Source organism: Uloborus diversus, chromosome 10 (assembly GCF_026930045.1).
Source record: "Uloborus diversus isolate 005 chromosome 10, Udiv.v.3.1, whole genome shotgun sequence".
Taxonomy (NCBI): domain Eukaryota; kingdom Metazoa; phylum Arthropoda; class Arachnida; order Araneae; family Uloboridae; genus Uloborus; species Uloborus diversus.
The window spans coordinates 137,319,193-137,334,980 of record NC_072740.1 but is presented as its reverse complement, the minus strand read 5'-3'; the positions used below and the strand labels follow the sequence as shown (position 1 = coordinate 137,334,980).

At 32.9% G+C, this 15,788-nt stretch overlaps 1 protein-coding gene across 3 annotated transcripts in view; it reads right to left on the bottom strand.

The window, feature by feature from the left end:
- LOC129231520 (serine/threonine-protein kinase Nek8-like) overlaps positions 1-15,788 on the bottom strand; it is a 72,055-nt gene that overhangs the window by 17,245 nt on the left and 39,022 nt on the right. For all 3 annotated transcript variants that reach the window (XM_054865859.1, XM_054865857.1, XM_054865858.1), the window contains 5 exons: positions 15,014-15,213; positions 14,201-14,327; positions 11,421-11,497; positions 5,690-5,807; positions 2,520-2,670 (listed from right to left, as the gene is read on the bottom strand). In XM_054865859.1, coding sequence (XP_054721834.1) covers positions 2,520-2,670; positions 5,690-5,807; positions 11,421-11,497; positions 14,201-14,327; positions 15,014-15,213 — 673 coding nt within the window. The remainder of the gene's footprint in view (positions 1-2,519; positions 2,671-5,689; positions 5,808-11,420; positions 11,498-14,200; positions 14,328-15,013; positions 15,214-15,788) is intronic.

The following is a 15,788-nucleotide window of genomic DNA, read 5'->3' as shown; positions in this document are numbered from 1 at the left end:
TCTTGAATGCTGTATAGTTTAAATTTACATGTTGTTGTTGAAGATCTTCTAGCAGTAATTCCTCTTTGTACAGCATCCATCTCGAAAAATGTTTCACCAGGTTCGAAAATTAAGAATCTTATCTCTAAAATGATGTAAAACACATTAACATTGATTGAGTTTGAAATGTTGACCAACAGGTTGACATTTTCGTGGAATAACCCAAAAGCAATATTAATTTTTAAGTTTCATTTTCTTTCTTTCATACAATTATACACACAATATAGCATATATATTTTCCAATAAATTTCTTAATAGTCATCTTTATTTGTGACCCCTCAACCCCACCAAACTCCTATGTAGTTGCTCTTATCCGGTAGGGTTTGAGAATGTCTTGATGGAAATTACTGCAGCCATTTTTCTGCAGGAGTAGACTTAGAAAATGAATTGTAATACTGGAACAAGAGTTCTTGTTCTCACAAAAATTAAATTAATATGACTAATTAAAACTGGACTAATTAAACCGCTGGATTTGGCAGGACCTAGGTAACAAAAGTGTAAAATTATTACAAAAGCTAAACATCATAGATTCATTCCATGTCATGTGACCTGGTATTTCCCATCTAACCAACTCGGATTTCGAGGAGATTTTGAGGTGCTGACATGTTTTTGAAACTAACTTATCCATATTTTTAGTCTCCAAGACACAAATTATAAGGATCTAGGATAGCTCGAAAAGAAAAAAAAAGTTAGCTCAGAAATAGTCTCCAATGTGGGATTAGCCTAATCACGGCAATTCGTTTCACAAAGCTGACCCGCCATTTTGGAGCCTTTTTTTTTTTTTCTTCATTGATCCTAGATCCTCAGGATTTGGATATTGGAAGCTGAAAATTTGTATAGATTAGTGTCAAAGGCATGTCTACAACTCTATAAAATTTGGTTCAAATTGGAGATGGCCAGATGGAGATGATGAGGTAACTCTGCTGACACAATAACGTTTCTTTTTGCTGCACTTTTTGCTACCCGTTTCCTGCCAAAACCAGCGGCACTTAGCTTGAAAATAATAACGAAACTTTTCTACTTACTGTGATGTGTTTATGCAGAAAAATTTTGGGCTTTTGTACTATGACATAGGTCTGGTGCTCAGGGGCTCTTACTCTATAACTTTTAGTCTTATTTAATGGATTGCTTTGTTTTAAAACTAAATATTCAATTTTAACTTTCAGAAATAATGATTTTGGCAAAGTTTTTTTAAGCAAATAAGAGCTTTGTTTTGAAGAGCTAGTGAAATTTTTCGAAAAAGAGTCAAGTGTGACCTCACCTTCTCACCTATCGATTATTCTTCAAACAAAAGGCATACTTGGGCTTGATTGACAGGAATTGAAGGACTTAAAGGACACCGTAAAATAGAAAGTACGATTCGAAAAAAATAAATACAATTAAACCGAGATTTCCAAATTTTATGCCTTGATAAGGTGTTCTCATCTATATCTATTGAAAAATATCTATCTCACCTATCGATTATTCTTCAAACAAAAGGCATACTTGGGCTTGATTGACAGGAATTGAAGGACTTAAAGGACACCATAAAATAGAAAGTATGATTCGAAAAAAATAAATACAATTAAACCGAGATTTCCGAATTTTATGCCTTGATAAGGTGTTTGCATCTATATCTATTGTTTATTAGAATTTTCACCTTTTTATGAGCATTTGCAGTTTACAAAAGCGTTCAAATTAGTTTTCACAGAAATTTATCCTTTCACCTCAATGCAATAAAATTTAAACTCATAACTCTGAAAAGATTTACATGATACAATACATTAGGAGTTCGGGTTTCAGATTTTTTTTTTTTTTTTTTTTTAACAGCTTTTTTTATCTGTAGTGCCTTAATGATTGTTTTCATTAAAATAAAAAAAAAATCCCGGATAAAGAGGTCAATAGTTAAAAAAAAAAGGCAACTAACATAAAAGTGGGTACCACTGTCTACTAACTAAAAATGTAAAACTTTTAGATGGGGTTATGCAAATTTTGAATGATGGTTAAGTGGCAGCAAACCAAATGGACAAAGTCAAACATAAGAAAGAAAGGTTTTACTGACTAAGAAAAAGACAAAACTACAGTTGGGGCAAACTTAATCTGTCAGCATTATGAAGGTTACACAGATCCTAATCACAGCATTACAATGCTGAACTTAGAATTATCAAGAGGACTTCTTGAGCTTTATTTAAAAAATGATTTATATCAATGATTGTTTTTTTCAAAATCAATTGCTTTAAATCACTTTCCTTATAGCTATTAACTCCTTAAATATTAACATATTTTCGTTTAAAATTCATTTCAATCTCACAAACCAAATGTAATGATCCATTTTATACCAAAACAAGAAAAAAAAACTAGCACAATTTAACTATCTGAACTTGCAGATGATGGAAGTTTTATCTTGCTGACATTGCATAATACAGAATATTCTTCGAGAGAATGTACGGTAAAAGATATTTTACTGTAGCTAATCATTAAGAATGTAAATATATGATTACCTGTTGTTACCGCAGGCTAGGACAGACATTTCCTTGGTGACTATGAAGGAGCAGTCCTTCCCGCAGAACACTTGATTGGGAACCAGCTTGGATGGGAGTTTCACCAACCGTGGCAGGGCTTGGAACTTGACTTTGTTCTGTCCCAAGCATCCTGTTGTAAAAAAACAATTGAATGAAATCCAGCTTTCAGTAAAGAAGCAGCACTGACATAATTAATGCACAAATTAAAAAACATTGCTTTCAAGCAAGCAGCTGTATCAAGGCTTTGTGGAATTTCTGCTTCAGTGCTGAGCTCAAACAGGTGGAAAGACAGAAGTCTTTTTATTTCGATGTACGAATTAATGGAAGTAGTGTACCCATGATTCTTTTTTTCAAAACTTTATTCGCACTCACAGGCAATGTATTCTTACTGATATGGTTATTATGCTAAAACTTACTGAACATTTGTATAAGTGCTATAACTTTTTGGCCAATCAAGGAACTCTAAAATCTGAATGGGCCTCCAACTGTTGATCCTTCTATTCTGCTTCTGAATTTATGATTTGTCTTATGTGTGTATCGATTATAAAATTATTTCAATGGTGTATTTTATACATTAGTATTTAATACCATTCTAAACTACTGGGCTCATATTTTTTCTTTTTAGTTTTTTTGGTTTTCACGCAGTCAGGTTTTTTGTTTTTATTTAATATATTTTTTTATTTTACACTTTTTAGTTAATTTTTATTAACTGAGTTATTATGATTATAAGATGGTAAATTTCAATCTTGTTCTTTTATTGAGAGACTTGATATCAAAAGGATAATTAAGTAACTTGCAGTGATCTAAACTATTGATTATTAGTCCCTCTAGGGACTTAACTCAGCTTAAAGCTACATATGCTTGACCTTTAGCAAAATTTAGCAAACTTAAGTCCACCGCAGCTACATAAACAGCCTGTGTAACTCATGATGACTCAAGCTTGGAAACATCTCATTCAAATCTTTCTTGCAAAACTAAAAAAGGCCATCAAGAAAGCACAACTCGGGAAACTCAGTCCTCTGAATCAGGACAAAAACAAATGCAACATGTTAGTGATGAAAATCGAATTAGTCGACTTAATAAACAAAAAATTCAGGCAGGGAAAACATCACCTGCATTTGTCGCACGCAGGTAGCGTACCACAGAAATCCAAACTGACAATATGGTGATTGATTCCAGATATGGTGAATTTTGATTACTGTCATGCCTTTAGAGACACTCCCAAGGTTACAACAAATGGATTGACGTAAGAATCTTCAAAATTTACCAAGGCGTTTAGCCTCTACAATGCCACATAAGAACAAACAGACTCATAAACACATTACCCTCTTTTGCGTCATGCACGCTCAATCGGGCAAAAAATCCACACTGGTACATTTTGCATAATAAAATTTGCAATATTATTTTCAATCAAACTGACTAATTTAACACATATAACAAGGTTGCCAACTGCTTGGTATCTTGTGGAGTTGCTTCGAAAAATAGCAACACTTTGCAGCTCTGCAAAGAAATTATTTTGCTCCTCATTTCAAAGCCCCGAGCATTTTCAAGCAATTGCGCAAATTCCCTCCCACCTTCTTTCTGCCACAATCTTTCGATCAGGATTTTGGCCTGTGCACACATTCATTGTTAAGTAGAGAGAAGAGAGGAACTTCTCATTGGTGAGAAGGGAAAAAGAGTTGTGGAGAAGGCAAGGCTTCCTTATGTGTAGTTCTTTGTGTGATGATGTTTTAGCCATTTTGAAACCTGACTGCATCTGCTTCGTAACACTTGCTCATTTTCATTTTAGTCTACCATACAAGTCTGCTGCTTAGACATTATGAACTTAGTGGAAAATATTAGTTTCATCTCCTCTTATATTTTAGTTTTTGCTGAGAACTTGAAAGCTCATCATTTAGCCACGCCCATTCGAAAATTTCCATTCAAGTTAGTTTTTGCCTATACTATTTGCCAAATTTGGTCCTTATGCTTACTAAAGATGTAGCTCATGAAAATTTTATTAACATCATGTTAATTAAAATATACCTTTAATTTTACCTTGCTTTTTTATTAATGACAGACATGTAAAGTTGAGATTTTGAAGATGCTTATATTCAAAGTATGATATAGGTTTTAAAGCAGTTTTAGTAATTTAAAAACAATTATTATTATTCTAGTACTTAAGATGACTATCAAAGCAAAAAAATTAACATAGTTAAGTGGTTTTAGTTTTTTATTTTTTTTGAGTTTTATGCAAAATACTGCACTGCTCGGCAAAATTTTGAACTGCTCCTCAAATTGTTTCTACTAGGTTGGCAACCTACATATAACTGTAGAAATTTCCATGCTCAAAATTATGCCTTTTCCTAAATGTTAAAGAAAGAAAAATTTTCGATACATAACCAAAAAAGTAAAAAAAAGGACTTAGAGACGAACGCGATGAAAAAAGGAACTTTCGGGGAACAAAAGTGGGGAGGGTTAGGGTTAGACTCTTGAAACTTTAACTAAAATCCCTGCAACTGTAATGAGAGCAACAAAGCTCATTTTTTCACAAAAAAGAAACTTAAAGACTCAAAAGTTTTAAAAAAGTAACATAGATAGAGATTATAGAAAAAAAAGGGGGACAACAAGATCAAATAAAGGAAGGGATGAAATAAAATGAAGGAGAGGGGGGCTCAGTAAAGCTAAGCACTGCGACCAGAGGTCTATTGTACTAAAAGGGAAGGGATACAAATCACATAAATACTTGACAAATTTTCGAGGAGAAAAAAAAAGAAAACAAAAAGCTATCTATGACTGTTTGAGAAATTTTTTAAAGTATGGACGTAACAATGCCTCAAAAAATCAAGTTTATTTGAGAAGAACATTTCTGTATATTTTTTCTCTGATTAAAATTAATTGAGAGCTTGGAACTGAAATAATGGTAACCAGTGAAATTTTATATTACTTCCTTTAAAATGCATAATTTTCATGACTTTCCAAGAGAATTTCAGACCCCAAATCCTGTTAGCCCCAAGCAGCATTTCAGTGAAATGTAAGGGGGGGGGGGAGGATGTGCAACAATTCAAACTCAATTTTTCAAGAGGCACAAAAGGAATTTGTGAAAGGAGGCATAGAATTGAAATTTAATTTCTAGTCAATGAAACAGAACATAAAGTATAAACATTCACCATGATTTCCATGTCCCCAGGAAAAAACTTCATTTTCGTCAGTCAGAGCTAACGCATGCCTTGAGCCGCAACACACAGACTTTACATTGCGGCTGAACATTTCTCCAATCACTCTGGGCTGAAATTTAATGCAATTATTTAAGCTACCAGTAACAAAAATAAGTTTTACATTACATTAGAAAATTATCAACAAAAAAATCATAATATACGAGGGACGTTTTTAAAGTAAGGTCCGCTTTGAAATATAAAAAGAACGAGAACAGAAAAAGCAAAGAAATTTATTGCAAAAAAATCTACCACCCTTACGCTACATTTCGACACTGCTCCCGTGATTTTCCAAGCATTTGTCATAGCGTGGTACAGGTTTTTGTATACCTATTCGTAGAAAATTGCCGCCTGTGTAGTCAACCATGGGGTAACATGTTCTCTGAGCTCATTATTGCTGTCGTGCCACAGACCACCTAGGAAAGACTTTAGATGCCGAAACAAATGAAAGTTGCTCCGAGCGAGGTGGGGGCAGACCAGAGGATGTTCAAAAAGTCCCAGCCAAAGCCCTGTAAGAGTTCTCATGGTCGTCTACACAGGTGGCAAATTTGTACGAATAGGTATACAAAAACCTGTACCACGCTATGACAAATGCTTGAAAATCACTGGAGCAATTCGAAATATAGGGAAAGGGTGGTAGATTTTTGTGCAATAAACGTCTTTGCTCTATCTATACTCGTTCTTTTTTTATTTCAAAACGGACCTTACTTTAAAAACAAGTCTCGTAGATGTTAAATGCACAGAAAGGTTACAAATCAGACACATACATTATATTTTCACCTCAGGGCAACAGCAGGATATGAAAAAATACCTTACTGTTGCTCTGAGGAGACAAAATATATGTACTAGTGCCTCAAGCAATGACACAGCACTATCCTTTGTCTTCATGTTAAGGCGATTCTGTTGATACACATCGTTTGAAAATTCAAGACCTTACTAACAGTTGAAAATTTATAGCCTTATGGGTCAAATTGTTTTTACGAAAGATAATATAAAGATATATGCATGATTAAGAAAAATCCAGCAATCAAGTATATGCTCTTTCATCATGCAGAAATATTACCATTGGAGGGGGAGGGAGGTCGGAAACATTGAAAGATGATAGACTATTCAGCTTGTAAAATAAAAATGTAGATTTTTGAAATTGTTATCATGAAAATATATTTTGGAAAAGGGAGAACAAAGCAGAGCTTAAGTGCATAACCAGACCATTGGTATACTCTAGATTAACCGGATCCATGCATTGCTCGAAAAAGTACATATTTTAGCAGCTAACAATTGCCATCCCGGGTTTGAGAAAATTCATATGTGAATGCTGTATCTTGAAACGGTACGGGTTATTTTCAGCAAGGAGAAATAATTATTCACAGGCCGGAGAAAGAAGAAAATACTAATTGGCACAAACAGACTGCATCCCAAACGGCCTAGAGGTCTTTGGTGCAGGTTTTACACCCACATGACCAGCACACAGATTATCCAAATTGAGAAGAATGTACCACTTTCTTGAGAGCTGCTCCAAACTTAAATTTTTGGGAGGGGAAAATTTAAAATAAAAGAAATTCCAAATTTTACCTAAGGATAAAATATGAGCATGAGCATCAACTCATACCATACCATATACTGCATGCAATAAGAAGGGACATTTGGCATTATTGAAAAAAAAAAAAAAACATAACAAAAAAAAATGTTGCAGTATTGTCTCTATGCTTGCTGAATCATTTATTAAAACTTGCCAAACAAGGAAATTTTTTGGGAGGTCACAATGACCTCCTGTAACCCTCAAATGGGGCATCCTTGCTCTTCTCACTCTATATGGCAGCCTAAAGGCTTCATGTTACACAGTAGGGAGTCCTTGTAGGTACATATATTAGAACAATTCAAATATCAGAAAGATGTTAGAACTTTTTTTTCTGGAGAGTAACTCACATGTGTGAAATAAATAAAATAGCATTTTAAATTCTGTTTTAATTATAACTTCAGAATAGAAATGAGGCAAGAAAATATTTACAAACAATCCAGAAAATCACTCAAGGAGATTAAGTTTTGCCCCATTTTTGTGTTTGCAAACCAACAAAGCTTGAAATTTTTTAAACAGCAAGTGCTAAAGGGTTGTATAGTAAATAATATTCAAATGCGTCTGACAGACGCAAAATTTGTTGAATTAACTAAAACATATCACTGGGCAGTGTGAAAGAATAACAAATAAGTTTATCAAATTTTCAAGTATTTACAGTGAAAAAGTTTGGTTATCAGGATTAATAGAGACTGCTCACTCTTCGATAAGGGAAGTTTGGACTCTCAAAATAAAATTCATACTTCAAGGGAAAAAAAGATTTTCATACAACTAATTCATTTACTTAACATTGATATTGACTAATACATTGACATGCGTAACACATAAGGCAGTGAGAAGCAAAGGGATGAAAGTGGACAATTTAAAGTTTTGAGTGAATCACGTTTAAAGTTCAAATCCTATGTAGGTTTTCATTAATTTTTTTTATTAATCATGCTATACAGCAGCACCTACTAGGGCTACTAGTACTATCTCATGCCTCAAGACAGAGGAGAGGTCCATCTACCATTTGTACTGGTTATCTCCAAATTTTTAATTTTGTCACTTATCACCACTTTGCTTCTCACTGCCTCATGAGATGTAGCAAGGTACCTAAGAGGGAAATTAAACAATTTTTTTCATGTAGAACATAACAAACATTTTACTGATAATGCTGAAGCACAATCCCTTAGTGCAGTAAAGGAAAAAAAGATAAAGTAAAATAGGTTTAAAAAACAACAAAGAATGAATTGTTACACAAGAAATTCACAAATGGACATTTTTATAGATTATTAACATGTTTTACAGTATTTAAATACATCTCAAGGCAGTTGTATTTCTTTTAATGATGAATTTGCATTCAAGGAATGTTTTTTGTCAGAATTTATGATTTTATGTGTTTAAAACTGCTTCATCATATCTTGACTAATAATAAAGCTCAAAGTCTGTCTGGATATCGGGATCTATGTCTGGATGTCCTAAACCGCTCGGCAGATTTTCATGAAAGTTGACACAAAATTAGTTTGTAGCATGGGGGTGAACAACTCGAAGAATTTTCGAAAATTAGATTTTGTTCTTTTTCTATTCTAATTTTAAGAAAATTTTACCCAGCAAATTATCATAACGTGGAAGAGAAAATTACGAAATTATCATAATGTGGAACTGTAACATGGGTGACCCATTTAACCCATTCTTTGCCCCGGCCGATACAGGATCGGCCGCGCAGTTTGTGTTAATACTGCCCCGGCCGATTCAGTCTCGTCGCAAGAAAATGGTTCCTAACTGCCTTCGACGAACCTGTGTCGTCACGGCGTTTCTGGCAGTTTTTGCCTCGGCCGAATATGTGTCGGCGATTCTTCCAGGGGCAGAACCCTGTTATTGCGCTTCTCTGCTGGGTTCTGGTGCTTTTAGGTGAGCGATAAACAAGCTCTTTTCCTTAGACAAAAGGGATGTAACTTACAGTATTTCCCGAAACTTGTAATTTATTTTATTTTACTAAGATAATAACCTATTAACCTTTCAAGTACTCCTGGATGGGACACGTATAATGCTTCAAATAATCAGGCATTAGCTTTTTATCTTTTCGTGGAAGCTTTGTTTCTTAGCATTCTGGCATTTGAACTCCTGATGAACAAGTTTGAAAATATTTCCTTACACATTTAACAATATTTCTATGCCTGAATAAAGCAAATGAATAGATTTTTTTATTTTTTTTCTCGTTATCAAAAATCCACCTTCTTACACAAGCAACCTTCACTAAATTGTTCAAAATCCTCAAATTTTATAATTTATTTTGCACAACATTTTTTAAAAATTATCTTACACATCTTAATTTTGTACGAGTATGTGTTTTTTTAATTATAATGTGTTTACTACGCTTTTTATTTATTTGTATACTGTTATTATTTTTTATTATTTATTTATTTTTAAATCGTGATACTTTCAAACTTAAATTTTAACTTTTTACATTCGCGGCATCCTTTGATGGATTTTTAGTGATACAGTTTTGAATATTTTTAATTTCACAAACAAAAATTATGACGACCGCATTGATTACACATAATAGTTGACCATGCAAAACATAAAATATATACTACAGTACAAATGAAATTATAATATCTCGAGTTCTTTTCGCTTTACTCATACGAAACGAAACATTCCTTTTCTCCCTTTCTTTTTCAGATTTTATTTATTGTTTTAAAATAGCTCCAATGTTTTAATTGCACCTCCTTTTATGAGATTTTAAAAATAAAATAAAATATTTGGTTTCTTTTCAATAATCAAGTTGCCTTAATTAGTAAATAATCCTATGAAACTAACTAAAATTTATCCAAATATGTTTTAAAATAAGAAAAACAATCCGACTTGATTTCAAGCAAGATTTTCTTTTTTTTTCTTCTGAAGACATGTTCTCAAATACAAGCAGTAAAGCTTGCTTTGAAATTCCTTTCTGATTCAAACTGTTTTGTTGTAAGAAAATAATGTGGAAGGATTGACCGCAAGACACCAAGGGGGACATCTCCTTAGTGAATCCGCCCAGGCAGTCTCTGTTATTCCTCTCTCAGCTGGGGGCTTTTAGTAGCATGCACAAAAGTATCCTTTAGGGAAATAGGGGATTAGCCACAAGTTTTGATCTTTTGTAATCATTTATCTTTAAAATACTTCCCACGCTTGAGCAACTGATATCTGGACACTCAAAAGGGATTTAAAAGTCATTGCAATTACGATAAAAGAACCGAAAAGCAAAGAGATGTCTCTGTGTTTGTTGGTCGTTTTGAAGGGTCACAATGTATCAAAAGGCACCGAAGAATACTTTTTATCCGCTTAGAAAATAATTCCCACAGTTAAAGCGTTTTTGTCCATTCAAATCCCTTTCTCACAGGTTGGATTGATCAGTCAATTGTTTGAAGAATGTTTTGTTGAGCCCTTTTGAAAGGTAGATCATCTTACATTTAACAGTTTTGATTTCTTAAGTGTATAAAAAGAAAAGAATGATATACTGAGATAAAAGCAAAAAGAAAAATAAATCAATAAAATAATTAGTGTTATAAAAATAATTGCTTTTCGTCCTATTTTCTATTGTTTATTATTTTCCCGTTATGTACTGTGTAAATTTAATGAATATTTCAGCACATATTAGCAACCTTGTATTTTATTGCACTATTTAATTCAGTGCCAAAAAACTAATAAAGCGAAGCGATTTTCGAATGCAAGCTGAACAGCAAAAACAACATTAAAATCCCGAGAGCAAAATGGGGAGAAAAGAGCTACTGCAGCGTAGCAAAAAGCAACTCCGTTCCGTTATCTGCGGAATGCGCATTAAGGGGTTTCGGGCTGATCATGGAATGGGTTAATATAGCAAATTGGCGAGAATTTCATTATCCATTATTTGTAAATACACAAGTAAACCAAATGACCTTTTAATTTTATACTACGGGCAAAGTCATGCGGGTACCACTAATTTTTAAATATAAGTCGAACAAAAATAGTAGCATTATGATATTTGTTCATAGGCACAGAAAATCACATTTCAATGATATATATATAATTAATCATCATTGAAATACTAATACAAAAAATATATTGTACTTAAACACACAACACCGTAAAATACACTTAAAAAAAATTTACTACCTTGGATACATCATTCTTTGATAAATAACCAAGACAACCAGAAGATGCTTTTCCAAAGGAGAACAAGACACCATGTCCTAAAACAAATTTATAAACTTCCAATGGCTAGTATTTAAGACAACTGTATATCATTGTAAATACAAAACACAAAAAAAGAAGTAAATCTATGAATCAAGACTTTCTAGCTTCCCAGTATGGTTCTCAGCTCAAATTACAAGGAAGTGCAGGACATTTAGATGTATGGGACAAATACATATCATCCCTCAGATTACACAACAGGCAAAGACAGTCAAGAGTGACATTGATTCAATGGAAGTGCTAGCTGTGGCAGTCATGGCCAAATAGAAGACAGAACATGACAACAGTTTTTTGTTCCTAGGGTCATTAGGGTACTTCCAGAATCTATCTAAAACAGGGTTGCCAATCTGTATAAGAAGGGTAACAAAACAAACTGGTAGCTAATATAGAATTAGCACTAACTAGATATTAGCTACTAGTTTGTTTGGCACTCTTGGCTTCCTTAAGAGGTTTTCCACCTCCAGCTCAGTCACTTCCTATGCCGGACTGATGAGTGCTAATAAGCACAAAACTGCAGTCCTCGGCTGGAATGACTGAGCTGGCAGTGTATTTCATGTATTGCTGCCTTAGTCTTGGCTATAGGGCGATAACTTACTGAAAATACTGTGCCTTGCCTTCAATCCGAGTTGAACCGAACCATTGTTTTGGTCACTCGTCTGGTTAGTGCTAATTCTATATTAGCTACCAGTTTGTTTGGCACTCTTGGCTTCCTTAAGAAATTTTTCACCTCCAGCTCAGTCACTTCCTATGCTAGGCTGATGCGTGCTAATAAGCACGAAACTGCAGTCCTCGGCTGGAATGACTCAGGTGGTGGTGTATTTCATGTAATATCTCATTTTGCCCACTCTGCATGCTTTACAACTACTGTTTTAAGTTCTTTTACAATGTCCTTCTTTGTAATTGAAACTAGTCGGCACAAATCAAGTTCTTTAGCATTCACAAAATTACCATTAATGTAACTCTGAAATATGTTTAACTGTGCATCGTCTGTAATGTACAGTCTGCATTCAAGGCTAATGATTAATTGTTGCAATATCGTGATTCAGACACTTTGTGTGCCAACCTCTTTATCCAAGTCATCTGTGCAACACATGATTAATTGACTATATTTCTAGATAAAGCTACACATTTTCACATCATTTTGACAATTATTATATTTATAATTAAACAGAAATGAACCACAAGCATGGTGTTAATGATTGTCTTTGAGTATGAGTAAGGATTATAAAGTTTGACAAAGCTTTATAAGAAGGTTTATAAAGTTTGACAACACTCTGCCATGCCACACTGGTTCATGTGATAGGGGTTGGTCATCCCTGTCTAAACTATGGTTATTTTATTTGTTTGACATTTTATATGTATCTTTATATTTTTTAATTTTTATAAAAAAATGAAAACATTAAAGAAATAAAAAAAATGAGTTTTTGGCAAAAAAAAAATAAAATAAAATAAAAAATAAATACCAAAAACTACAAAAAATTTTATCGTCTAAGATTTATTGAAATGAAATGAATATATTATTTGAAATTCTTATATTCTTTACGACATTTTTAGGAAAACAAACACCAAGAGCATTGAAATAAACACTGATACTTTAAGAATATGCTTTGTTTTTGCTGACTCAGCAACTGCACCCTTTTCCTCTCTTAAAGAAAAAAAAAAGCTAGGTAGGGGTTTTGTTTTTCATTAAGAAAATCCGACTCCTAAGTTGTTGCATTATAAAATTTTCATGTATTGTGTATAGTTTGAGATTTTGGGCTGAACTTCCTGTGTTTATGACATCAAAGGAAAGTCATGGTAATTAAAGATTAAAGCATTGCTCTGTTAAATAAAAATCAGAGTTTAGTAAAATTTAAACAAATGAAGCTATATCATAAATTATTAAGAAAAGCGGAATAAAATTAAGCAACTATGAACAATGAAAAATGACAGAGGGAAGAAGTTATAGGACAAAAATCACACAGACTCATGCAAGTCTGACTGAAACTAAACAAATCTACTGTCCTATGAACCAACATCAATTTTTCAAAACTTGCCATGTATCTTTCATGAGGCCTAGAGAGTTAGTTATTTCAAACCATGTACAATTTAACAGTTAAACTTAATTTTCTTTAGAAAACTAGCCCTTTCAATAAAAAAAAAAAAAAGACTGTTAGCTATCATGAAAATGACATCGAGTATTTCTCTTTTATGTGTTATGTTTCAGGACATTCCAACTCTCAATGTTTGATGAATAGGAACATTAGAAATACAAGAACTTTTCTAAATATAAGTATTTGAAAAAAAGCCACATTATTCAAAAGGTCATTGAAATTACAGTGAAATGGCAGTTTTTCCAGCATTCTGAGTGAGTTAGGTAAAATTCAGTTTCTAAGCCAAATTTTATGAAAATTGAAGAAGGTGAGGTCAAATGGGTGATTTGACAAGGAATGATCTTTCACACAACAAAGCATTTTTTAAAGAACTTACCCACAATAATGTAGCAGTGCATGATTTGGTTGTTTTTAATTAATTTTGCTCTACAATAATGTAGAAGAAAAACATTTTCCACCAGAAAAACTGATTTTCAATGTTTATCTGACCAAAACACATAGACAAAAGTTAAAGTATAGAGCTATAAAAAGTATCAAACAATGATGAATTGAGATTAAGAGCTACTTCAACAATATTACCTTCTCACATTCATGTTCACTGACACTTACCAGACAAACATATAGCAAAGTCATCACCACATGACACTGAAGTAATAATTTCAGAGAATTTGTTTGCAAGAGATACTGCAAATGAAGGCAAATTGATGCACTTTTTTTGAACAGTAGCATCTTCAACCTAAGGGAAAACAGTTGAAGGAAAAAGGGCTAGTGCAACGTTTTTCATAATACTAATTTTTTCTAGCATTACAGGCAGAAATAGAACAAAAATTACAAAACACAAATGAAAGTAAAATTTTTAAAAAGAGAACAAATATGAGTATGGGGAAGACCTTTTGCAAAAAAAAAAAGAAAAAAACTTTAGGTTCATACTATTCGGACATATACAGCAAAATCTTTCATATCTACAGCATTTTGAAGTTGGCATGATTTTGATAAGGATTTTTTAAGATTTAGATTGAGTTCAAAAGCTGGCAAGCTTTTTAACAAAGTGGATTTTCGTGAAAACACAAAAGATGCTCATGCTAAACTATATTTCAGTAAATTTAAAAAATATTAGATGCTCTACAAAACATTTTGCACTTTGCTCTGTATTGTTTTTACATTTCTATTCACAAAAATTGCAGAATCATATTACTTTCCCACTTTTTGATAGTAAAAAGAAGTGCACCCAAACTAAACTTATAGACTTAGTCTTCTATATTTTAAAGTTTTTGTCACCCACACTCACAAACAACTTATAAACAAACTAATTTTATTTGATAAAGTAAAATTTTTGACTAAAATAAAGATTTCTTTTGTTTGAAAAAGTCTAAAAAAACCTTGCATTCATTTATTTAATATATATTTTTGAAATAGTCATACCACACTTGAGACAGCTGTATTTTCCCAAGTTATCAGGGTTCCAGTTTCGGTAATCCCCAATTTGTGACTCGACCCCAAAGAAATCATTTTGGTCTTATGTTTGGGATTGGATGGCAGAAGAAAAGCTTCGGATGTCTCACTCGTAAACAACCAGATATTTTCTTTGGCTCTGGAACAATCAATCTCGTTGCAGCCCTCCTCTGTAGTAAAAATATTTTTTTATTATTTGTCAAGTAAATTAAGTTACTGAGTGCATGAAACAGAACTATATGAAAGCAAAAGTTTTTACAAATGTCTTTTAAAGATTACATCATTTTCAAGATAACAGTAATCAAAACATCTAATTTTCATCATTAAGGAAGTTTTGTAAAAAAGTGTATATTGTAAAATAAACAAGTTAGATCCAATTACATTATGAATAATAGCTATCTAGAGAGTAAAATAAGAAATAAAAATATATGTACAATTTTGTATGGCTGTCTAGGGGTAGTTTGCATCAACATTAAAGCCAATGTCTTAGTCATTGCAAAACAGATTGAAGAAAACAAATCCCAGATATATGATATTCAAACGAAGTTTATTTCAACAGCACAAAACTGATAGTACAAACCCATAGAGAACACACCCTTCTCTCACTGCTACATAATTAATGTGCTAGATTGATGTATTTCCCACTAGAAGGATCGGGTATACAGGGAGAAAACAAATGTCTAGCCAACAACTTTTTACAAGGAACAGATGTATTGTATTATTTGTGACATGTTCAGTAAGGGAT